The sequence below is a fragment of the Hibiscus syriacus genome, unplaced genomic scaffold (genome assembly GCF_006381635.1).
Source record: "Hibiscus syriacus cultivar Baekdansim isolate YM2019G1 unplaced genomic scaffold, ASM638163v2 tig00006623_pilon, whole genome shotgun sequence".
NCBI lineage: Eukaryota > Viridiplantae > Streptophyta > Magnoliopsida > Malvales > Malvaceae > Hibiscus > Hibiscus syriacus.
This window is the reverse complement of record NW_024062104.1, coordinates 36,807-62,737: the sequence shown is the minus strand read 5'-3', so window position 1 is coordinate 62,737 and position 25,931 is coordinate 36,807. Positions and strand designations below refer to the sequence as shown.

General features: G+C 36.9%; 1 protein-coding gene and 3 pseudogenes across 1 annotated transcript; 3 read left to right on the top strand and 1 right to left on the bottom strand.

Moving 5' to 3' along the window:
- The first annotated feature begins 4 nt into the window (after nt 1-4).
- LOC120200920 lies at nt 5-2,379 on the top strand (annotated as a pseudogene).
- A 437-nt stretch (nt 2,380-2,816) lies between these two features.
- On the top strand, nt 2,817-5,373 carry LOC120200918 (annotated as a pseudogene).
- Nucleotides 5,374-5,541: 168 nt separating this feature from the next.
- LOC120200925 lies at nt 5,542-6,730 on the bottom strand (annotated as a pseudogene).
- Nucleotides 6,731-17,604: 10,874 nt separating this feature from the next.
- Nucleotides 17,605-20,822, top strand: LOC120200924. The gene is made up of 2 exons (XM_039201647.1): nt 17,605-20,131; nt 20,695-20,822. Exon 1 carries the CDS (start codon nt 17,769-17,771, stop codon nt 20,127-20,129), a length of 2,361 nt encoding a protein of 786 aa, XP_039057578.1. The 5' UTR covers nt 17,605-17,768; the 3' UTR covers nt 20,130-20,131; nt 20,695-20,822.
- Nucleotides 20,823-25,931: the final 5,109 nt, after the last annotated feature.

The window sequence follows — 25,931 nt, the reverse complement described above, 5'->3', positions numbered from 1 at the left end:
TCCGTATCAAGTCGGTTCCACTGTTCGGGGGTATTTTTATGTTGTTGATAGGAAAATACTTTTGCCTGCACCTGCTACCATTAAACAAAGTGCCGATAAGAATGTAGAAAACAGTTATAACAATTCATCGTCTGGGTCAAACTTAGAACTGCCCGGGACCAGTTCAAATCATTCTTCTGTTGTTGATAGTGATGAAAATGCTGGAGTATCCACCAGATCTTCTGTTGACAAGGATTCACCGCCATCTAAGACTATTGTAGAACCATCTTCTAGTGGCAAAGTTTGGTCTGATTCAAAAACTAATGAGATGCTGGAGAAACCTTTAGAGCTTCCAAAACTGTCGTCTAGAGCAACTGAAAAGAAGGTGGACACTTCCAGTTTTATGTCTAGCAACGCATCTGAAAGCAATTCTGATGGTTCAGGTAGTATTCCTTTTACACTTGTTTTGAGTTAACTTCCAGTTTTAGATCGACTTTACCTGTGGGTGCCTTAGGCATTTGCTTGTTAATTATACTTGGTCTCTAAAACGGTAGATTGTGGTTACATGGTCTATTTATCAAGAAGAGTACCAAATTTGTTCAAGTCTCATGTCTTGCTTTGTTTTGGTCCCCCCATATTATAGTATAAAAGTCTCTTCAAGTTCCAGGAAATTCTGATTTTCATTTTGATTGGTCACTCTGTAGGCTGTGACCTATACAATGGTAAGTGGTTCTACGACCCACAGGGACCATCATATACCAACAACTCTTGCCCTGTCATAACACAGATGCAGAATTGCCAAGGTAATGGGAGGCCTGACAAGGAATATGAGAATTGGCGTTGGAAACCCTCTAAATGTGACCTCCCAGATTCGATGCCAAGAAGTTTCTAGAGTTGATGAGAGGAAAAACACTTGCTTTCATCGGTGATTCCGTTGCCCGAAATCAGATGGAATCAATGTTGTGTCTTCTCTGGCAGGTAAGTATCTACATTCTTGAAGTCCCAGTTATCTCTCAAGACTAAAATTGTCCCACTTTAAATTCTGTGATTGCTGAAACTTTTCACCGTAATTTTTCTAACCAAGGGTATTGTATTGATGCTCTTAATCCGTTTATTCAGAGCCTGCAGTTTCTTGGCTTTGAAATATCATAATAGTATACTCGGGAATTGTTTGTAGCTCTTGTGGTTTTGAATATTATTACCTCAGCAAATATTTTAGTAATTGCACTGTGTACCTTAAAGTGTGTGAAACTAGGTTTCTTTTGTGTTAATCTTTCTCTTAGGATAGATCGTTATTTTTTATTTCTATTTTTGGAATGGCTTCTCATGAAAAACATTATGCTATAATTTTAGGTTGAAGTTCCGAAAAACCGAGGAAACCGGAGAATGCAACGATGGTATTTCAGGTCGACATCCGTAATGGTTGTCCGGATATGGTCTTCTTGGCTTTTACAGGAAACTACTGAAAAAATCGACTTTGCTCTAGAGGGTGTTACAAAGCTTCATCTTGATGCTCCTGATAATAAATTCATGGAATTCATCCCAAATATCGATGTAGTTGTCATTTCTTCTGGCCATTGGTTTGCCAAACAATCTGTCTATGTCTTGAACAATGAGATTGTGGGAGGACAATTATGGTGGCCAGATCAATCGCGTCCTATGAAGGTCAACAATGTCGAAGCATTTGGAATATCCGTCGAGACTGTTCTGTCTGCAATTCTTACACTACCAAATTACACCGGCCTGACTATCGTGCGTACCTTTTCTCCAGATCATTACGAGGGTGGGGCTTGGAATACAGGCGGATCGTGTACCGGAAAGGAAAACCCCCTCGCACCTGGTGAACTGGTGGAGAATGGTTTTACAAATATAATGCACGAAAAGCAGGTTTGGGGTTTCAAACGTGCCGTTAAGAAGGCAACAAACAAGTCCAAGTTGAGGTTCATGGACATTACCCGAATCTTCGGGTATCGTCACGATGGCCATCCTGGCCCGTATAGGAGCCCGGATCCAAATAAGATGACTAAACGCGGTCCGGACGGAAGGCCTCCTCCTCAAGATTGCTTGCACTGGTGCATGCCGGGTCCTGTCGATACTTGGAATGAACTCGTGCTCGAAATTATAAGAAGAGAATTTGAGGGCGATCGGAACTCGTCGTAGTAAATTGATATGTGTTTGAATCCGGAAAGTTCCGTATGATTGTGCTTCCGTAACATAAAATAGTAACGTATTCAGTTCAGTGAAATGTATGAGAAGAGTAGGACAACTAGTCCTTTTGTTTATACCCTTGCATGTATTCCTGTTGCCCTTATAGAAGAGAGCTTGAGGTAGAAATCACCTGTTATAACATATTGTAATATTGACAGCTATTTTCCCTGAAAATTTTCACCCTTTCCGGGAAAAACAGATCTTGCATATTTCCTTAATGCTTTCAAGTCCTTTACTTTCTAAAATTTTACTATTAGTCTATGTATCATACATGAATTATCAGCTTACTTTTTATTATCTAATTTAATCATTTTCAATCTCAAATAACATTATCTTTGATATTTAAACATAGATTTTAAATTAATAAATAAAATATAGGAAAAATGGTAATTGTTTTAAATTTGAATATTTGACAATATTATTTTAACCAAATTGTTAAATAATGTTTTTAAATTAATGAAAAGAATCACCTTTATTAAATTTCCAAAACGGACGTGAACCATTTTCTTAACCAATTTGAATTTTTGAAATTAAAATAATACTAATTATTAATTAATTTCACAATATTAAATTATTTCTCTTTTTTACCTCTATTTTTCTACTTTATTTATTAATTTATCTTCTCCTTCCCTGCGAAACCCTAAATTCTTATTCGCTGAACAGAATCTTACCTCATGCCGGAAAGTTTGCATTTTTCTTCTCTGTAATTATTGATGTTTTTTGTTGATTTTTTTTAGCATTTTCAAGCTTGTTTCTTCTCAGAAATGCTGAAGATTTAAGCCTAAACATTGCGGTTGTAGACAAAAGTAAGCTCAAATTCTGCTCATAAATCTGGCTTTCTTCTGATCTTTGAGCTTCTGGTCTAAGTTCTTATCTTCTTCTGCTTATTATTTTCTACCAGTTGTTTTTCTGTTTTATGTTTCTTGCTCTGTAATTGAGCTCGAGTTTTGTTTCCCCTTTTTTATGCCCCCTTGAAATTTAGCTCTATTCAACCTTCTGATCACTAAAATTTTAAAAGATAGCTTCAATCTTCAATTGCAGGTTGCAGGGGTTTTAGGGATTTAGCCAGTTGGGTTTTTCTATCTTTTTGTTTTGTTTTGCTCTCTCTTTCTCTCTCTCTTTAACTGTAACATTTATGGGCGACAAAGAGGGACCTATGCCTGGGGTCACGGTGAAAGGAGACGAAGGTTCCGGGGGTTACAACGTGGCACACCTAAGTGAAAACACAACCCCTTACATGGGGCCCATCGTTGCACCTCTTCCGACGTCGGAGATGAAGAAAAAGAGGGGAAGATCGAGGAAGTACGCTGCCGATGGATCTCTGGCGGTCACGTTGTCGTCGATGCCGATATCGTCTTCGGTTCCTCTGGCGAGAGAGTTTACGCCGTGGAAACATGGGAGAGGACGGCCGGTAGAGTCGGTCAAAAAGTCACACAAGTTCGAGCTCGAGAGCAGCGCAGGTACCCTTGAGTTTTGATCACAATGAATTGAATGCAAAAATTTATGAGCTTTGATTTAGGTTTAAGATGAGTTAAAATAGGAGCGGGACCGGTTTAACTGAGCCTAGTGCATAAATGGAATTAATGGTGCTTATTGAGACAGACAAGTTAATTTTGCAATACTATGAGAATTTGTGTCTTGTCCGGACTACTATATATATATATATATATACTCTGCCTTTTCCACAGGCACCAAAATATCAGAATGATGCTCAAGGTGCCACTGTCACCTTTCTGTACAATCTTTTAGATTTAAGTCTTCGCACTCGTAGGTATTTGTTCAGAGTGTTTAGTGTACTCGATTTAAGGTCTCGAGAGTGCCCTCGATTTAAGGAGAACATGCTTCGTAGGTCTCGGAAGTGTCGAGCCACTTCGTGTGAATTTCGATAGATTTGAACGGAGAGTTAGGGATGGCTTAACTTGGATGTCAATGATCTGGTAAAGGAGTTGCTGATTCATTTTTGTTTTACTGAGTTGAATTCTTTCTACAGGTGACGAAATCGCATATTTTACCGGGGCGAATTTCACACCTCACATAATCACTGTCAATGCTGGTGAGGTATGACCTAGTAACGTATCGAGTTTTTTCATTTCTATATTCGATTTCAAAATTTTAAGCAGAATAAACTTCAATATATATGTGATATGTATTCTCTTTGTTGATGGTATTGCTTCTGTTATTACTGCTATAGGATGTTACGAAGAAGGTGATGTATTTTTCTCAACAAGGAGCTCATGCTATATGCGTCCTTTCTGCGAACGGAACTGTTTCGACCGTTAACCTTTGTTAACCTACTTCATCCGGTGATACGCTGACATACGAGGTGCGTACATTCTCCTCTAGTTTTTCTGTTTTCACCTTGTTCTCGCAGAGTAATGATCTAGCTTCCTTGTGTTGTTGTCCAGGGACGTTTCAAGATCCTTTCCTTGTCCGGTTCATTTATGCCTACTAGCAACGGTGTAAGGAATAATAGATATGGTGGGATGAGTATTTCTTTGGCTGGTCCAGATGGTCGCGTTCTGGGAGGGGGGCTTGCTGGTTTGTTGGTGGCTGCCAGTTTTGTGTAGGTGATTAAACAGTTAAAACCTTATGAGGCTTCTGCTTGACAATTTGGACAATACTAGCATATGTTCAAGGATTACGTCATTGTCTAATACCTTCCTTACCTGTCGGATTTTGAGTGAACAGGTCATTGTCGACAGTTTTCTACCAGGCCTCCAGTAGGAACAGAACCACAAGAAACAGAAAACCGAACCTGAGATGCCGATTGTGAGCCCTATTACTTTGCCAACAACATCTGCAGATATTAAGGTGTCCTATGGTGGAGTCATGCCAATTCTCTCCTCCCCATTCAATAGAGGCAATTTAGGTACTTTGAACCCTATCCAGGGCAATACAAGTTCGACCATTGGCAGTAAGTCACCTTCAACCGGAGATGAATCAGGAGGCCATAGTCTATCATAGTGAGGTTTCCAGTTGATGAGATGTGTTTGCTCGAAGACGATTAATCATCATTGTTTCATTTTGTTCGGACACATTGTTTATGCTGTCCAAAACCAATATAATCTATTCCTTCTTACCAATGGGAAACCGGAAAGTAGGTTTAGATAATGAAGATTTCATCCCCAAGTTGTACCGTCTTGTAAGGTTTATGTAGGATTTCTAATCATTACAACCCGCACCCAGGTCGGAACCGTGCCGGCTTTCTTTGCAGTGTATGGTGTATTCTAAGCATGCTTTATGAATCAACTAAAATTTCAAAATCATTGTATGACCTGTGTTACTGAAGTAGTTGATCTCGGATCTTAGTTATCATATCAAATCCCAGAATCAAGATAACAAAATAATGCATCGAAAAAAAGCAGCTTAAAGATGTATCCAAAACATATTTAAAGATGACCTTAAAATTTAAGCAAAAGCTTAACAAAATTGCCCTAAAGTGAGAATAAGTCATAGCTAAAATCACCTTTTCCTTTTCTTGTTTCCAGCAACACCGCCATTGTTGAAGACTCGAAGATCGTTTGTTGTTTCCGAAGTGTTTTGTTTCTTTATGCCTTTCCTTCCTCCTAACCCGAACTTAGAATCCCGGAACTCCCTGTTTTTCTTATTCTTATTATTAAACTTGCCACCACCTGTCTTGCCTTCCCTCCAGAAAGATCCCCTAGAGACACCCCAGGCCGTTTCTTGCTCGACTTGTCGAACGCTTTACCTTCTCCGAAACCGAAATCTGGCATACTATCTTTTCCGTCTTTGAAGCCGCTCTGCTGCTTTTGCTTCCTCCACTTCTTCACTTCCTCAATTCCTTGTTTCTTCTGCTTGGCTCTTTCTTTCAACTTCTCAGCTTGAACCTCTTTAGCGATCCTCTTGGCCTCTCTCGCTTTCCTCCTCTCTTCAGCCTCTTCAATCTGCTTCTTCTGCGCCAAGAGCTTGCCTTTCACCTTCTGCATATGAGCATCTGTCTTGACCATCTCCGCGTAATAGTCCGACGGCCTAAGGAACGGCAGCCCCATCGACTAGAACTTCTCGATTGCCAGCCTCGTCCCTTCCAATGGCTGCGTGTAGAAAGCGAGCTCTCTCGCTAAGTCGTCATTCACATCCACCTCCTTCTCTTGATCGATATAGAGGGAAAGCTTGTGCATCCAGTCGACATTCTCCGGCCAGTCGATGTCTTCAAGTTTTTCGACGAGGCCTTCTCGATTGTATATAGCGCTCTTCGACGGCTCCGCCAATTTCACATCTTCCTGCTCCGATTCGGACTCAGATTCAGACTCTTCTCCATGACTATGATCACCCATTACATCCTCAACATCATCTTCCACATTATTTTGAACTTGTAAGAGGCTTAAATCTTTGCTTCGCAGCCCCATATCGTAAAAAACTGCCATAAAAAAGAAGGAAAATCATATAGAAGACAAAGGCAAAGAAAATACTCATAACATGGAGCCAAAAATCAACATGAATTTACCAGAAAACAAAGAGCAAAACCAAGCTAATTGCAGAAGAAAATACCTGTTGCCTGTTCTCAAAACCTGGGCAAAACCCTAGCAAGTTTGGATTTTTAAATCGTTTCCTTCAACTTTTAGGCTGGATTTTGATATTTCGGCTGAGTGGGTTTCAATCTAATGGACTGTTGATGTGATCCAAATCTAATTGATTTATTGCCCAATTAAATTTTAAAAGCCCAACACAAATGGTTGGTCCTTTCGCAAGTCTAATCGTCAATTGTAGTGTAAATTACATATTTAGTTCTTAAACTATTAATTTTTGTCTGTTCTAGTATCTAAACTTATAATTTATTTTAAAATCATACCTAAAGTTTAATTTTTGTTTCATTTTAATACTCATGTTAAAAAATTAATGTTAAGTTTTGAAATAAATAGAAAGTGTAGGTACTAAAAAAAACCAAAATTGATAGGTCATGTACTAAACGAGTTAAGTTTTTAACGGGACGTGTATTAAAATGAAATAAAAACTAAACGTTAAGTATGGTTTTAAAAAATTGAAAGTTTAGATACTAAAACGTACTAAAACTGATAGTTTAGGCACTTAACGTGTAATTTATCTTATATTTTAATACTTAGATTAAAATAATAATAATAATAATAATATATTTACATAAAAAATCCCAAAAAAAATAGAAACATGAAAAAATAGATTACTATAATCGACGATAAATTATAAGTGACTTATACGAGAGTATAACAAATATTTTAAACCTAAGGGTGCGTTTGGTTCACGGAATATAAGATTACCAGTGGGAATAAAAGATTACCAGGGAATATGATTACTGGGAATGTTGTATTTTGTGTTTGGTTGGTTTAGCAGGAATGTAAGATTACCGTGTTTGGTTAAAAGAATAAAAGATTATTGGAATGTATATTTGACCAAATTGACCTTATTATATATTTGTTTTTTAACAAGTTGGAAAATATTTATATATTCTCTTTAAAAAATTTAAATTCATAAAATTTATATAATTTTTTTTACAAAATTGAAAATATAAAAATGTTTAATGAAAGGGTAAAATTTTATTTTAACCCCTGAACTTTATATAAAATTTTAATTATAGATTTTTTTGTAAATCTAAAATAGTTTAAGGATAAATTTGTAATTTAACATTCGTAGAATTTTTATTATTCAATGACAGAATAAAAATATTTTTGAAAAAAAAAATTAAAGGCATTTTAGTCCAAAACGCCAGTAATCCAACAATACATAAGGAAAGAGAGGTAGTGACATTCCCGGTAATATACCCAAAAAAATCCACTATTTGTAATGTAAGATTACTGGGAATGACATTCCCTATCAACCAAACGGGGGAATACAGATTCCATTCCCATGAGAATATCACATTTCCCCAACCAAACACACTCTAAGTTCATATATAATTGTTCGAATATAGTAATCATAGTTGAATAAAACTGTATCGTATACCAACAATAAGTTGATCTAATAGGATGAGGCATTAGATCCTTTAAGTAAGATTAGAGGTTCAAATCTTGGCGATTGTAAATGAAGTAAACTAAATTGAGAGGGTCACTCTTACCTCTGCAATACTCGATCTGGATTAGTCGATCAATAGATATCGGATACCGTTTGGTTAATCATGAACTCTAACAAAATTCATAAAATAATTATTAGAGATTTAGAAGCCAAAGTCCAGCAGTTTTGACTTGTTTTGATCACCTTCCCCTTTATTAGTTGTAAAAGAAAGTTGTGTTGTCCAATTGTTCCACTTTTATTCTAATTTTTTCAACTTAAAATAACGTAAAGATTAAGCCAGTCCAAAGGTGCTATATTTAATATGTTTCTTTTAATCAATTACTTGTATCTCACTTAATATCTATTAATTCAGACTGGAGTCGAATTTTAGGTGAACGTATAAAATTTTCGAGTAAAGTCGGATTGAACGAAAATTCAACCCATGTCTATCCTTAAATTTTACAGTGGCTCATTATGATGTAATACTTCTAACCCATATTATTTTATAAATAAATGTTAAGATTTAAACTTCTGATATTACTTAAAGAATTTAATATCCCGTCATGATATATCAACGGGTTATGGGTATATTTAATATATTAATACAATAAATAATTAGATTCAGTGGTTGGATTTTTCACCGTACAAAAACAAATTGCATAAGACTAAAAACATGTGCACAGATATACCTAAATATCAATGATTCTCCCACCCTTGACAGTGGAAAATAATGATGGAAAAGTACTTGTAGTTCACCTTGTTCGCTTTACTCAACACAATCGACAAATGACTGGTGTTTTATTTATCGGTTTGTATGTGATAACAAATGATTTTTAAAATTTATGAATATTATTTAATTTATTAATTGATTAATTTATATCGAATTTTAGAAAAATCTATTATGAAGCATCCTCTTAACTCAATTTATTCACAAATTTCACGATTCGAATATCTAATATTGTTTAATAAATCTCGTGTATCCTCTCACTATACCAACTAATTATTGATTCATAGTGCATTTTTTGAACTTCTCTAAATCCAAACTCTTTAAACTTATTAATCAACTCGACTCGGTTCGTTGCTCGTTAAGTTCATTGAAATTTTGCTCGACTCGTTGCTCGTTAAGTTCAGTAACCTCATTGCTCGTTAAGTCCACCAAATTTTTATTTTATTTCTTAATTATAAGTAAAAACTACTAATACTATATATAACTTAATATAAACATAAATTAATAAATTTATTAAAAAATTAAAAAAATGTATAAACAAATTCAAAGTCTAAACACCAAAATAACAATCCATTAATGTATTAAAATAATAATTAGAGTTTAATTTTTTGGTGTAGTAAAATAATAATTAATAATTAATAATTTAGTATTTTAAATTATTTATTAAAAATTTAATATATTAATAATTTATCATTTTTATTATCTATCAGTAAAATAATAATTTTTAAAAATGAAATAAATTTTTAAGATAACTACTAAAAAGTTATAAAGAAAAATTCAACGAGTTGCTCACGAACTTATCGAGTCGAGTTGGACTTTGCCCGACTCAGCTCGTTAAGGTCCTGAGTCGAGCTTTTACTGAGTTTTGGTTGAGTTAAATTCAAGATGCTCACGAGCTGCTCAACTCGTTAAGCACCCCTAACACGAACTAATTTACTTCAGTAGTTAAAGGAACCGCTGTTATTTTTGGATATCACGGGAGGATGATTTCGTTATCACCCTATCTTACTAGAAATAAATAAATATTTTAAGGACCCTTTATAAAATTAGTGAGGCAAACTTGGATATGATTTAATTTTAGAAGAGGGTGGGCTAGTAGAGCACCACTTGCATCTTTAAGGTAAAATTGAGCTATCATCTGTCAAATATCCAAACAAATATACTGCTCTTTGTTGACATTTTCTTCCCCTCCACATATACTCTGAGGTGTTGTTTTGTACCAATCTTGACTTCTTTTTCCAGTATTCATTATCAAGGAGAACTACCACTAGAAAAGTGGTAGGCAGTTTACTGACGAGTTGGTTCAAGTGGTAGGTAATTTGATATCTTTTAAGTAAGGTTTCAGGTTTGAGTCCTTATGTATGTAGAAAATCCTCACCAGGAGACTCATCCACCGAACCAGATGTATGACTCGAATGGATCCAGATTAATCATGGTAGAACATTGGAACCGGAGGGCAACTATATATCAACACTTGTTTACATTTTGAACGCTCGTACCTCTGATATTTTTATTGTTCGAATTTGAGACCTCAAAAAACAACGATGAATCTTTCACTACCGAGGTCGGTTCGTGCTAAACACTTGTGAATTCAAAAAGCATAATTAATTTATATCCTAACTCCAAACTCTGCTGTCTTTACTTATAATAATATTACAATTACATGTCAAACATGTAATTTTTTAAATATTCAATTGAATAAAATGTACATTGGATTTTCTTAGAATATTTAGATTTGGAGTGAAACTAAGGGTTTAATTGAAAAACGAGATAACAAAATCATAAAAAAAATTAAAATTTCAGTAAAGTTTCTAAAATTACAAAAATATTATAAATTTTTATTTTTATTTTGAAAAAAATGATATAATCATCATTGATCATTCTTATTTACTCAATTTTAAAATATTAAACAAATTATTTTTTCCAAAAGAAATCAATTAACCCAATTAGAGAAATTAAGACTATATAATTGTTTGTAATTTAATAAAAATAATATAACAAAAATCATAAACCGCTAATTAGAGAAATATTATTTAATGTTAACCTAACATAATTACCAAACAAGTAAGTTAATTATGTTAGGAAAATAAACCGAGTACAAGTAATTTCCCTATAACCAGATTAGTGAGAATGCGAAATAAAAGCGGAAAAATAATACCCGAAAATTGATAACGGAGTTCAGCCAATTGTGCTTACGTCTCCGGGCTGCTGCAGATCTTTTACTAAGAGAGAAAATTTACAGGTGTTTACAAAACACTCACTACTCACAAGAAAGCTCTCTAGTATAGGAAGAAAGAAATGTTTTGGGATGATTTTGAAGCTAAATGGGTAAGGGTATTTATAGTAGAAACTTAGGGACTAATCTTTGAAAATACCCTAAAGTGCAATGACTAAAGTGAATTTACCCATTCCTATTTTCAACAAACATCTACCAAAATTTTACCAAACTTTGAAAAACATTTTTCAAAGAAACATTTACCAAACTTTGAAAAAAACATTTTCCAAAGTTGGTTGCCAAACTTTGAAACTTTTAACAATCTCCCACTTGAAGACTGATTTTAATATGTCTTCACACCTCGATCAATGCAGCAGCATGTCTGGTCTATTTATTCTAGCATGCCAACTGAAGTTGAACACAACTTCAGTTTGTCCGTAGTCACCGTCTTTGTCAACATGTCTGCCGGATTTTGAGCTCCACTAATCTTTTCAAGTTTCAAAATCCCATCTTCCAGAAGAGACCGGATAAAATGATATCTCAATTGTATGTGCTTTGTCCTGGAATGAAAAGACGGATTCTTTGCTAGATGGATAGCACTTTGACTGTCGCAATACAAGATATTGTTTTCTTGTTTCTTGCCTAACTCTTCCAAGAAACTTTGGAGCCAAACCATCTCCTTGCTGGCTTCCGTAACAGCGACATATTCTGCTTCAGTTGTGGAGAGAGCAACTATCTTCTGTAGTTGAGAAACCCAACTCACTGCAGTTCCTCCTAGAGTATAGACATACCCTGTAGTGCTCCTTCTGATGTCGACATTTCCGGCTAAGTCGCATCTACATAGCCTGTCAGTATCATATCTCCACCTTTGAAACAAAGTGCTTTGTTTGTGGTACCACGAAGATATCTGAGGATCCATTTGACTGCTTCCCAGTGTACCTGCCCGGATTATTCATGTACCTGCTAACAGCTCCCACTGCATGAGCAATATCTGGTCTGGTACAAACCATGGCATACATCAGACTTCCAATTGCTGAGGCATACGGCACCTTCACCATGTGTGCACGTTCTTCCTCCGTCTTTGGTGATTGGTCTTTGGAGAGTCTGAAATGAACACCTAAAGGTGTACTTACTGGTTTAGCATCTTGCATGTTGAACCTGGAGAGTACTTTGTTGATGTACTCAGCCTGTGATAACATCAAAGTCCCCGACTTTGTGTCTCTCTTGATCCTCATCCCAGAATCTGCTTTGCAGCGCCCAGATCCTTCATAGCAAACTGCTTCGACAATTTTGCTTCAAGTGTATAATCTCTTGCATGTCTGAGCCTGCAACGAGCATGTCATCAACGTACAATAATAAAATAATGAAGCTGTTGTCGAACCTCTTGATGTAGCAACAATGATCTGCTTGGCATCTGATAAAACCACTGCTACTCATGAAGCTATCGAACTTCTTGTACCACTGTCTAGGAGCTTGTTTTAAACCATACAAGCTCTTCTTCAACCTGCATACCAGGTTTTTCTTGTCTGCCTCTATGAAGCCTTCTGGCTGCCTCATATAGATTTCTTCCTCCAAATCACCATGAAGGAAAGCTGTCTTTACATCTAACTGCTCAAGATGTAAATTCTCTGCAGCTACAATTTTCAACACCAGTCTGATTGTAGACAATTTTACGACTGGAGAGAAAATTTCATTGTAGTCAATACCTTCTTTTTGCTGAAAGCCTTTGACAACCAATCTTGCTTTGTAGCGTTTGCTCCCATCGTGCTCTTCTTTGATCCTGTAAATCCACTTGTTGTGGAGCGCTTTCTTGCCTGGTGGTAATTCAGCTAATTCCCATGTCTGATTTGACATAAGCGAGTCAATCTCATCTTTCATGGAAGACTCCCACTTGACTGAATCCTCCACTTGCATTGCTTCATCATAGCACTCTGGTTCACCATTGTCAGTCAGCAACAAGTAGTGTAAAGAAGGAGAATACCGTTGGATTGGTTTAGGAATTCTGGAGGAGCGTCTCAGTTCTGGTGTGCCTGGTTCTTCTTGAACTGCTTCAGGATTGATCTGAACATCATTTCCAGAAATCTCCTCGAACTCAGCAAATTCCTTTGTTTCAGCTTCGGTATTACTTGATTCTGCGGTTGATCTATCTTGTACATCACATTTTCATTGAAAATGACGTCTCTGCTTCTGATGATCTTCCGATTTTCATAGTCCCAAAACCGGTAACCGAACTCATCACCGCCATAACCAACAAAGGCACATTTGTTGGACTTAGCATCAAGCTTACTTCTTTCAGCAGAGTCTATGTGTACATAAGAAATACAACCAAACACTCTTAAGTGTGAAAGGTTTATTTCTTTCTTGCTCCAAACTTCCTCTGGTATTCTGCCATCCAAAGGAACTGAGGGCCCACGGTTGATCAAGTAAGCTGCAGTGTTGATTGCTTCAGCCCATAGAAATTTGGGCAAGCCGGCATGTATCCTCATACTTCTGGCACGTTCATTCAGAGTTCTGTTCATGCGCTCTGCTACACCATTATGTTGCGGTGTCTTGGGAACTGTTGTCTCCATCTTGATCCCATTGTTTGCACAGAAATCTCTGAATCTACTGTCTCTGTACTCTCCTCCATTGTCAGACCTCAACCGCTTGACTTTCAAACCAGTCTCATTTTCCACCATGGCCTTCCATTTTCTGAAGGTATCAAAGACTTCTGATTTCTTCTTCAGAAAATAAACCCACACCTTCCTTGTTGAATCATCGATGAAGGTGACATAATATAGTGAGCCTGCAAGAGATGGAACTGGGGATGGTCCCCATACATCAGTATGAATCAATTCTAACCTTTCTGTCTTGGGTGTCTTGCCAATCTTTGCAAAACTGACTTTCTTTTGTTTGCCAAAGATGCAATCCTCGCATAGTCCGACATCTACATTCTTTAGATCCGGCAGCTTCCCTTTTGACAAAAGTGTCTTCATCCCTTTCTCGCTCATATGGCCGAGCCTTTGGTGCCATAGGTTTGATTTTCCATCAGCATCTGCTACTGCAATGATATTCTCTAAATTGGAGGTTACATAGAGAGTACCAGTCTTCTTACCACGAGCAATGACGAGTGCTCCTTTGGTAATCTTCCATTCACAGCCTGAAAAGGTTGTGCTATATCCTTCTCCATCAAGCTGTCCAACAGAAATCAGATTTCTTTTGAGGCCAGGAATATGTCTCACTCCTGTCAGCTTCCAGGTGGTCTGGTTTGGCAACTTTAGTCGGATGTCTCCTTTTCCGACGATCTTTAAGGTTTCATCATCAGCAAGATGAACCTTCCCAAAATCACCACTGACATAGTTCTCCATGATTTCTTGGCATGGGGTGGAGTGGAAAGATGCCCCTGAATCCAAGATCCATGATTCAATCGGACTGTTGACGCTTAGAATCATGGCATCACCTGTCTCCTCTGTCACGTTGGCAGATTCCTGTGCACCTGTATCTTTCTTCAGTGCTCGGCAATCTCTTTTAAAGTGACCTTTCTTGCCACAATTATAACAGGTAAAATCTTTCTTTCCCGTTCTAGATTTTTCCCGTCTGGATTTTGATCTGCCACGATTTGAATATCTTTCTGAAGTTCTTCCTCTAGACTCCGTGTGCAAGGCTGAGGAGGTTGATGCTTCACCCGATTCTCTCCGTCGAATTTCTTCACTCAGTACCAGATCCCGAACATCGTCAAATTTTAATTTGCTGTTTCCCGACGAACTGCTGACTGCTGTAACAGTAGCATTCCAACTGTCTGGTAGAGATGATAAGAGAATTAAAGCTCGAACTTCATCATCGAACTCAATTTCCACTGAACTCAACTGGGTTGTGATTGTGTTGAGTTCATTTAGGTGTTGTGCCACCGATGCCCCTTCCGTCATCCGCAAATTGAATAATCGCCTCATCAAATGAACTTTGTTTGAGGCCGATGGCTTCTCGTACATACTGGAGAGAGCCGCCATAAGACCCGCAGTGGTCTTTTCCTTTGCTATGTTAAAAGCAACATTGCGGGATAACGTCAGTCGGATAACTCCGAGGGCTTGTCTGTCGAGAAGAGCCCAATCTTCATCCTTCATGCCCTCTGGTTGCTTTCCTGAGAGAGGTTGATATAGATTTTTCTGGTACAAAAAATCTTCAATCTGCATCTTCCAAAAGCCAAAGTCCGCACCATCGAACTTTTCAATTTTCACCTTCCCTTCGTCTGCAGCCATCGCTCCCACTCGAATCTGGCTTCGTTTGGATCGTTTCTGACAATTCTTGCGAATCACTGTGTATTAGAACACCACCGTCGACAAACTCGTATCGCCGACCGAATTTCACTATTCACGAAATTCACTATTCACGTGAATAGTAATGAATAGTAACCTCGCAGAAAATTTGACAAAATTCACAACCAAAAGCTCTGATTACCAGTTGTTAGGAAAATAAACCGAGTACAAGTAATTTCCCTATAACCAGATTAGTGAGAATGCGAAATAAAAGCGGAAAAATAATACCCGAAAATTGATAACGGAGTTCAGCCAATTGTGCTTACGTCTCCGGGCTGCTGCAGATCTTTTACTAAGAGAGAAAATTTACAGGTGTTTACAAAACACTCACTACTCACAAGAAAGCTCTCTAGTATAGGAAGAAAGAAATGTTTTGGGATGATTTTGAAGCTAAATGGGTAAGGGTATTTATAGTAGAAACTTAGGGACTAATCTTTGAAAATACCCTAAAGTGCAATGACTAAAGTGAATTTACCCATTCCTATTTTCAACAAACATCTACCAAAATTTTACCAAACTTTGAAAAACATTTTTCAAAGAAACATTTACCAAACTTTGAAAAAAACATTTTCCAAAGTTGGTTGCCAAACTTTGAAACTTTTAACAAATTATTATTATTATTATTATTATTGTGAGGTAAAAGTGAGAAACGGGGAAGCTTTGTAAGTGGAAGGCATTGTCATTCAGTCTTTTTTAATATGAAATCATTGATTCACGAGACACCAATAACATCACCAGTGCATTTTACTGTTAAAAGTAGAGGTTCCATCTGCAATTATTATTATTATTAGGCAAAAAACTAATGTGACATTTTTTATGTGACCTTTTAATTTAAAAAGTAAATTTAATGTAATTTTTTATAAATAAATTTTTATCGTCAACTGATACAATATTGATATGATAATTTACGGTGTTGATGTTGCAGTCCACCATACTGACATGGCAGTCAGTGTGACAGATTACATGATGAATTGACTAAATAGGTCATTCAAACATTGTAAATAGACTGTTATATCAATAATATAGATTACCACGTTAGCACTGTGAACTAACACGTACGGATGGCAATGGGTTGATTTTTTTGTCAACCCGACCCGAAAAATATATATCCTCCACTCAACTCCAATCCGACCTAATTTTTTAGATTATAAATCCAAGTCGACCTAGTACAAATTAAGAATTTAATTAAAAAATGATATTTTTTTTAAAGAAATTACATTATTATATTCGGATCTGGTTGGGCCGGAGTTTTTTCAGCCTCCACCCGAACTTAACCCAACCCGACTTCACTCCTTAAAAAATCTGAACTGAACCCAATTTTTTAATAAAAAAATCTGACCAGATCGGGATGGAACCTGTCGAATGCAAGTGAAATTGCCATCTCTGCTAACACGCTAGTACTGTGACGGCCAACGAAGAAAAACATTGATCAAATGATCATATTGAGTTTTTTTATGAGTTGGAGGATTACATTGAGAGAGAAAAATAATACGAAGACTACATTGAGAGAGAGAGAAATAAATATTTATAAAATTTTATTGAATGAATAACGGCATGTACATGGATAAATAATTTGTATATAAATCTATTAATCTTGTAATCTATTATTAAGTAGTAAACTAATACATTAACAAAAAAATCTTAATATTTAATTAATCTAAGTTTAGATATAAATTAAGTTTTAATGTGATTATTGGATATTAAAAAGTAAAAAATAATTACAAATATATATTGATTTAAGTGGTAACTAATTTGATAGAGTCATCGCGTTTGAAAAAAATATATATGTTGATATACTTACTCACTAAAAGCATATATGCGATCCGAATTATTTAAGGCAAAATCTTAAAATCGGAGTAAAAAAATAATATCGTAATATATAAGATTTGAAAATGCCATAAAAGTGGGGAAGTTCTACGGTGCGGCATGTTTAATATAGGCTAAAAAAAGACGTTATCCGTTTTGTTATTATTTTAAATATTAAAATCGGTAAAAAATGACCGTTATTATTATTAATTACCGATATAAATAAAAACAGTAGAAAAAACTAGTAAAAAATAATTTTTTCGGTAAAACACTATTTAAAAAATTCAATTTTTTTTTTTGAATAAATGAAGGAATGAATAGTTTGATATCACAACTATAATTATAATCATAGGCATAGGCCCCTCTCTTTTTGCTCTTCATTTCTGCATTTATAGCCCCTTTGTTTCTTTCATTCTTCTTCCATATTCTGTCTTTCAAGGCCATGTTGATGTCCTTCAGTTTCCATCACCACCGCCCTTAAGTGAAAGTGAGACACCAAGACACCGGTTTTCCGATAAACCCATCGGTTCACCTCCTTGTTTATTACATAAGCTGTCTAATGGCTTCCAGTACTGTCTCGCGGCCGCCGACTGATCCTTCTTCTTCTGCCACGGAAGACCCGGCTGCCAAAGCCCTCAACAAGCGTTACCAGGGGCTCGTCACGGTTCGAACCAAGGCCACCAAGGGCAAGGGTGCCTGGTACTGGGCCCACCTCGAACCCATCCTCGTTCGGAACCCGGAGAGCAGCCTCCCCAAGGCCGTTAAACTCAGGTGTTCCCTCTGCGACGCCGTCTTCTCCGCCTCGAACCCGTCCCGGACGGCTTCCGAGCACTTGAAACGCGGCACTTGCCCCAATTTCAGCTCCGGTTTGAGGCCCGGTTCCTCGCTATCTCCTTTGCCTATATCCTCGTTGCCTTCCCCTTCTACTGTTTCGTATCATCATCATAATCATCGAAAGCGAAGTCCGCCGGCTGCAGCTATATCTGCTTTACACAACCAAGTAAGTAATAACGGTAACGATGATAATAACAATAATAATAACAACTCGTTGGCTATAGTTGAGTCCACTCGTTTTCTGGGTTACTCGAGCCATAGTAATAACAACAACAATGCTGGGTTGACTCAGCATCATTTGGTTTTATCTGGTGGGAAGGAAGATTTGGGTGCCTTGGCAATGTTTGAAGATAGTGTTAAGAAGCTTAAGAGTCCTAAAATTTCCCAAGGTCCAGCTTTAAGTAAGGGCCAGATTGATTCTGCACTCGATTTATTAGCCGAGTGGTTCTATGAGTCTTGTGGGTCGGTTTCCTTTTCTAGCCTTGAGCACCCAAAGTTTCGGGCTTTTCTTAATCAGGTTGGGATGCCACCCATATCGAGAAGGGACCTCTCGGGTGCTCGGCTCGATAATAAGTTCCATGACGCCAAGACTGATTCTGAAGCTAGAATTAGGGATGCATTGTTCTTTCAAGTTGCTTCTGATGGGTGGAAGAGTAAAAGTTGTTGTTGCAGCAGTTATACTAGTAATACTAGCAGCTATAGTTGTGTGGAAGAGAATTTTGTTAAATTTAGTGTTAATCTTCCTAATAGCAGCAGCTTGTACCAGAAGGCGGTCTTTACCGGTGGACCAGTGACTTCCAAGCACGCCGAGGAGGTCTTGTGGGAGACAGTAATGGGGATATCCGGAAGTGGTGTTCAGAAATGTGTAGGAATCGTTTCGGATCATAAGGCAAAGGCATTGAGGAATTTGGAGATTCAGAATCATTGGATGGTTAATATATCTTGTCAGCTTCAAGGTTTTATTAGTTTGATAAAGGATTTTAGCAAAGAGCTTCCCCTTTTCAGGACTGTCACCGAGAATTCCTTAAAGATAGCAAGTTTTGTAAATAATAACTTGCAAGTTAGACACATGTTTCACAAGTATAAGATGCAGGAGCTTGAGTGTGCTGGGTTGATACGGGTTCCCTTCAACAAATGCCATTGCAGCAGCAATATCACACAAGCTTTTGCAATGTTGGAGGACATATTGAGCTGTTCACAAGTTCTTCAGATGGTCGTAATGGACAATTCTTACAAGGGGATCTGTATTGAGGATCCGGTCGCAAGGGAAGTTGCCAGAATTGTCCAAAATGAAGGGTTTTGGAATGATTTAGGGGTGGTTTATGCACTGGTCAAGTTGATCAAAGGTATGGCTCATGAGATTGAGATGGAGAGGCCATTGATTGGGCAATGCCTCCCTCTCTGGGAGGAGTTGAGGGTCAAAGTGAAGGAATGGTGTACCAAGTTCAACGTTGCAGAAGCTCCAGTCGAGAAAATTGTTGAAAAGAGATTTAGAAAGAACTACCACCCTGCATGGTCAGCTGCATTTATACTTGATCCGCTTTACTTGATACGTGATACCAGTGGAAAATACCTTCCACCTTTCAAGTTTTTGACTCATGAACAGGAGAAGGATGTCGATGAGCTCATCACTCGTTTGGTTACGAAGGAAGAGGCTCATGTTGCACTGATGGAGCTCATGAAATGGAGATCAGAAGGGCTAGAGCCACTCTATGCCCAAGCTGTTCAGGTTAAACAGCGAGACTCTGTGACTGGAAAGATGAAAATTGCTAACCCCCAGAGCAGTAGGTTGGTATGGGAAACTTGTCTTAGTGAATACAAATCATTAGGAAAGGTTGCAGTGAGGCTTATCTTCCTACACGCAACATCATGCGGGTTCAAACATAACTGGTCTTTGATGAAGTGGATTTGTGTCCATAAACACTCAAGGATAGGCCTTGAAAGGGCTCAGAAGATGATATTCATTGCAGCTCATTCAAAGCTTGGCAGGAGGGATTTCTCCAATGAGGAAGAAAAGGATGCAGATCTGTTTATGACTGGCTGTGAGGATGACAACCTCAATGAAGTTTTCGCAGATGCGACATAAGTGTGATGCTTTTCCTTTTAACTCTTGTAGAATTGTAAACTTTAGGGATTAGATCAAATTCTTTCTTCATCATCTTTTATTTTCTTTGTTCATCTTTTTTTCTGTTCTAATTATAAATCAGTAAACACATAGATAGTGATGTAGTAGCCAGAGAATGTTTGTTAGAATTTCATAATTGCATGATTGGAATGAAAAATCACTTTATTGCCCTACCATGATTTCATTTTCTTTTGTCCATAGTGAAGGCATAATAAGTGCATTCATACTTTTTCTAATCGCCTTTTTGATTCATATACTATAAATTTTTCGGAATGAGTTTATCGGAGACCTAGTTTTCATGTATGAAGCATTACAGTCTCTTTCTACATATTAAACTGCGATAAGTCATCTGACTTGTGTTGTCTGAATGTTCGACCAAGTGAAGTCAATAACCATATTCGTATTCCTTGGAGAATCAGTTTCTGATATCACTGATAGTATATTGACTGTTTGTTGATGGGAGGAAGTGACAACAATGAGTTCGGACTATGCTTACTGCAACAAGTGGCCTTGATTCAATATGCAGATATGCCTTCACTCGGATCAGTTGAGCTTGCGGTGAATCAGACTTCAGTTTCCACCCAAAAGGGTCAACCTAGGATGAACTCGAGAACATATCTTGGTTGCCGGAGGGCACTTCTTGCTGATATGACTCAACCGCATAGCCAGGGTTGACTGGTTTTGACAATGTGTGAACCCCACCATGAGGAGTGGATGCCTCTCGTCGTAGCCATGGAAAAGTAAGAAGTAATGGCCTTTTTCCTCCTCTCTCTTCACATGTCTATCAGTTTGTTTATCGAGTTCTGGCTGGCTTAATCCCATCATTATCGGTAGCTTGTCTTTCAAACATTCCAATTATGGTGACATTCTTACTTTCCAGCCGGGCCCCTTTTCTTTTCAAACTTTTAATGTCAAGATTGAATATTGATGTTTTTTGCAGGGTTATCAGTTAGAATAGCTGCTACAAAGTTTTTAGCAAAGAAGAAGCAAACAGGCCTGTCGGCTTTAGGAGGCACACAATGGCTGATGGGGATGTTGCAACGAACTTGACCCGATTCTGTAGGCTCTATGTTCCTGTGATCTTCGTTGACTAACTCGGCAGGCTTGTGGTATTACTGGTATTCATGTAGTTTCATATATCATCCAGTAGTTCTGGTAGGTTACCATTCCAATGGACTGTAAATCCTCGAAAGGGTAGATGTTATCGTCCAATAGTTCATATGGGAAAAACCATGTAAATCGAACCGCACACGTTCTCACTCACTCGTCCACCTACCGCCCTCCATACGTAGTCAACAGTGCAGCTGAGAGTATATAAATGTAGATTTCTAAACCCTTTTTGTTTGCCTTCACTACTTGAATTTAAGGGCGGGACAACGGAGCTGTCGGCAAGGCGAAGTAATGGTGATGACTGCTCACCAGCTAATGTTGTTTGATAAAAGTGAAAAAAAGCATAGTCATCAAGCATAGGACAGGGAGAGGACCCTCCTCCTCTCTTCTATGCAAGAATCTTGAGGCTTTCCATGTTGCACCATGATTAAACATTCTCATACCACTTGTATGGTTGTTGATTGTTTTTTGAATTTGAAGCGGAATCAGATCCATCAATGATTGTAATGTGGGGTTGATGTTGATTTGTATTATTCATTGTTAATTGCTTTGTGGACCCTTTAACCTTCTGCTCTATCCTCTTATATTCAAATTGGCTGCTAAATTTTATGCAAAGTATAGCAGGGCAACCCGCTATTCCGCTTGAACGTTTTTAAAAGGGTAAAGTACACCTGAGGTCCCTAAACTACACTCAAACAATACAATCTTTTTTAAGCTAAGGTACTCTCAACTAGGGATGGACATGTGATCCGAACTCGATAGGTTTTGACCTGACATAATAGGGTCAGATTTTTTTAAAAAAATTGGGTTTGGATCGGGTCAGATCGGGTTTTTTAATTTTATGTTCGGGTCGGGTTTAGGGTGAAAAATACTCGACCGAGCCGATCTGATAAAATTATAATTTTACCTTATAAATTAAGTGATAATTGCAATAATACCCCTTGAAGATACTAATTTTTTTATCCATATTATTATTATTAATATTATTATTATTATTATTACTATTATTATTATTATTATTATTATTATTATTATTATTATTACTATTATTATTATTATTATTATTATTATTATTATCATTATCATTATTATTATTATTAAATATATATTAAACATATATAAAAAATAATAATTACAGGCCCAATTACAACTGGACCGGCCCAGTCACAAACCAACCAGAACCGGTCCAAAACCAACCAGAAACCCTAAATATTTGGGTTTCCAGTTAGGGTTTCCTAACCCTAATTTACCCAGCCGCCTCAGCTCACAGCCGTTGGATCTGGCAAGATCCAACGGACCAGATTGTCCCAGATGGAAACCCTAGGGTCTGATACCCTAGGGACACGCGGTCGCCGTTGCTATCTCGCCGCCTCCGCCGCTGCCACGTCCCAACCGAAGACTCCAGAAGACAGATTACCAGCCGTCCACGCCATGGCTACTCGGTGAGTCACCACTGGTAGTCCGGTGACTCACCGAGGCCCCCTCTTCGGACCGGTCTGAGACGAACACCGGTGGTGGCTATAAAAGCCACCACCCATCTGCGAAAAAAAGGGAGACAGAAGCCAGGGACAGAGACAGAACCAAAAAAAAAAAAAAGAAGGAAAATAGAGAGAGATAAAACTACCAACGATCCCAACAGAGCAAAAACAAAAAAACAGAAGGAAAAAGAGAAGAGAAGCTTACCAAGGAAGCCTTGACCGTCGCCGGAAACACTGAACATCGCCGGAGAACCGAAAATACCGAAGGTATATTTATAGATCTGCTCCGATTGGGAGCCATTTAAGGAAAAGAACATCGGAACCGTCCTTAGGACGGTCCGATCTATCCAATAGGATAAAATAAATTTTCCGGCCACCGGATACGGTGGCCGGCGGGGACACTCGCGGCGGCAGACGGCTGCCGGATTCCCTCCGGGGAGGGAATCTAGAGAGAGGCCAGAGAGAATTCTCTCTCTCTCTCTCTGCTTATTAAAAAAAAAAGAAATGAAATGGTTGGCCCTTCGGGCCAGCCGGTTTGGACTCTTATAGTCCTTCCCGAACGACGTCGTTTCGGGAAGGACTATGCGCGTAATTATGAAATAGTTAAACCCTGTCCGCAGTCCTTCGTATTTGTAAATTTTACATTTTGGTCACTAAACTGAATTTATAATAATTTTAATTCAGTCTTTAAATTTTAATTTTATTCATTTTAGTCCTTTTTATTAAAATAATATATTTAGGATAAATGACAGATTTAATCCCTTAATTTTAATAAATAATTTTTTAATCCCTAGTTCATATTTTTAATTTATTTTATTATAAAATTCGAATTTTAAATAATTTTATTTTGGTCACTAAATTATTAAATTAGAAAATAAAATATTTAATCCCTATAATTTCAATTAATTAGGAATTAGATTTAGTTTTATTTTTATTATAATTTAGTTATTTATTTTATATGTTTTCATTTTACTGCTTAAAATATATTGTTTTAGTGATATTTTTATTTTATTATATTGTTAAATATTTTTATATATTCATAAATATACATATAATAAATAGTAATTTTTTAAATATTTATTTTAATATCGAAGAAAAGGATAGTCTTAATACAACTGGATGTCCTATTCTGATATTTTAAAATTAAAAAGTAAACAATATTATTTAAATTAATATTTATCAATATCAAAGAAAAGAGCTGTCTTAAGGCACCTAGAAGTTCTTTTCAGATATTTTTAAATAAATAAATTTTTTTATATAATTTTGAAATAATAGAATTATAAATTAAATATATTTTTGTATTTTTAAATTTTAATAATAGAGACAATTTATAATTAAAAGTACCAATTTTGGGCGTTGTAGGGGTGCTAATCCTTCCCTAAACGTAACCGACCACGAATCCCTTTTTATTATTAAAAAGAACGAATTTTTGGTTAAAACGCAGATCAGTTTATCTTTTAATTGATGTTTTCTTAAAAACTCTTTCAAAAGATATTTTTTAGGTATTCGACCTACCTGACCCAAAAGGCCGATGGCGACTCACAAATTATTTTCAAAATTATTTATCCACATCAATTTTCCCGCCAAGTAATATTTCGTGCCCGGACGAAAACCGGTTACGACAGCTTGGCGACTCTGCTGGGGACGGTCAAACTTTTAAAAATTAATTATAAATTGTCTCTATTAGTTAAAAATTAAAAATTTATATATTTAATTTTTAATTCTTTCTTTTCAAAATTATTTATTTATTTATTATTTTTATAATATTTATATGTTTTATTTTATTTGCAAGTATTTTATTTCAGTATTTATTTTTCTGTCAAATGTTTGAACATTTCTCCTCACACACAACACTTGCATTGCATTACATAAAGCTCTATAATTGAGTTGTCCCTTTTAAGTGGGAGTGAAAGCGACGTCTTCGTGAGAATTTATTCTCCGTGTCAGACCTAGCAAGTAACTTTCGGGGTTCATATGCTTTATGTCTTCGTGAGAATTTATTCTCCGTGTCAGGCATAGAGAAATGTATCCCCTCGAATTGAACTCGATCCACTTTAGTCTGTGATGGACTAGGATTGAGGGTTAGCAGCCTAAGGGGGCACTAACAAGGACAATTCGGGTACCTTGATTCTTAGATCTGAAACCCTGCATATAAAAAACCTTAGAAACTCTTCCAATCCGAAGTCATGCCAAAATTTTGTCCAAAATAGGTGTACACACAGGAGAAATAAATTCTGTCTTTTCTGTTAATTTATTTATTGTTTAAGTTACATGTTTATTTAAATTATTTAAATTCAGAAAAGCATGTTTAAATAAAGAATATTTATGTAAATATTATTATTAAATTTCTTTATTATGTAAACTAATTGATTTTCTTTTTGTGTGTTCTTTATTTTTCTGTTTGCATTGCATCATACAGGATAAAAGACATTGATCCTTGTGTTAATTGTCTCATTGGAAAGCCTTCATCTATGGATAAAAAGTGTTCAAGTCAGATAATTCTAAACTCGGAAGTAAGACAGTGGGCTGAGGATTTACAAAGACAAGAAGGAGACAGTCTGCAGGATGATTATGTATCTGACTTGGCCAGTTATGCTTCAGTTTCACTAAAAAGAAATGATATGCAAGATTTGCGAAGCATTTGGGAAAGTTGGGATTCAAACAAAAAATTGCAGTTTTATCAGACTTACGGAGACATCCCATATTTGCTCTATGTTGAAGTTGATGATGAATTACTCAGAGCCCTAGTTCAATTCTGGAATCCAGGGTACAATTGCTTCACTTTCAATAAGGAGGACTTGGTCCCTATTATTGAAGAATATACAACTTTGTTACATCTTGAAGGTACTTTGGAGAATCGAATATATTCAAAGTCATTTAAAACTCAACCCTTTCGAGTTAAATTAGCAAAGATTGCTGGGGTACGAGAAGAATGGGTAGCATCCCGTACAAAACAAAAAGGCGAAAGCGAAGGCATTGCTTGGACCAACATCAGAGAGCTTATTCAGAGTCATCCAGACGCTAAAATACGATTCGATCTATTTGCTCTGGGTATATATGGTATGGTCATATTCCCAAAAGTATTGGGATATGTTGAAGCTGCAGTGGTAGACTTATTTGAACAGCTACCAAAGAAGATTAATCCTGTTTCTGCCATCCTAGCAGAGACCTTCAG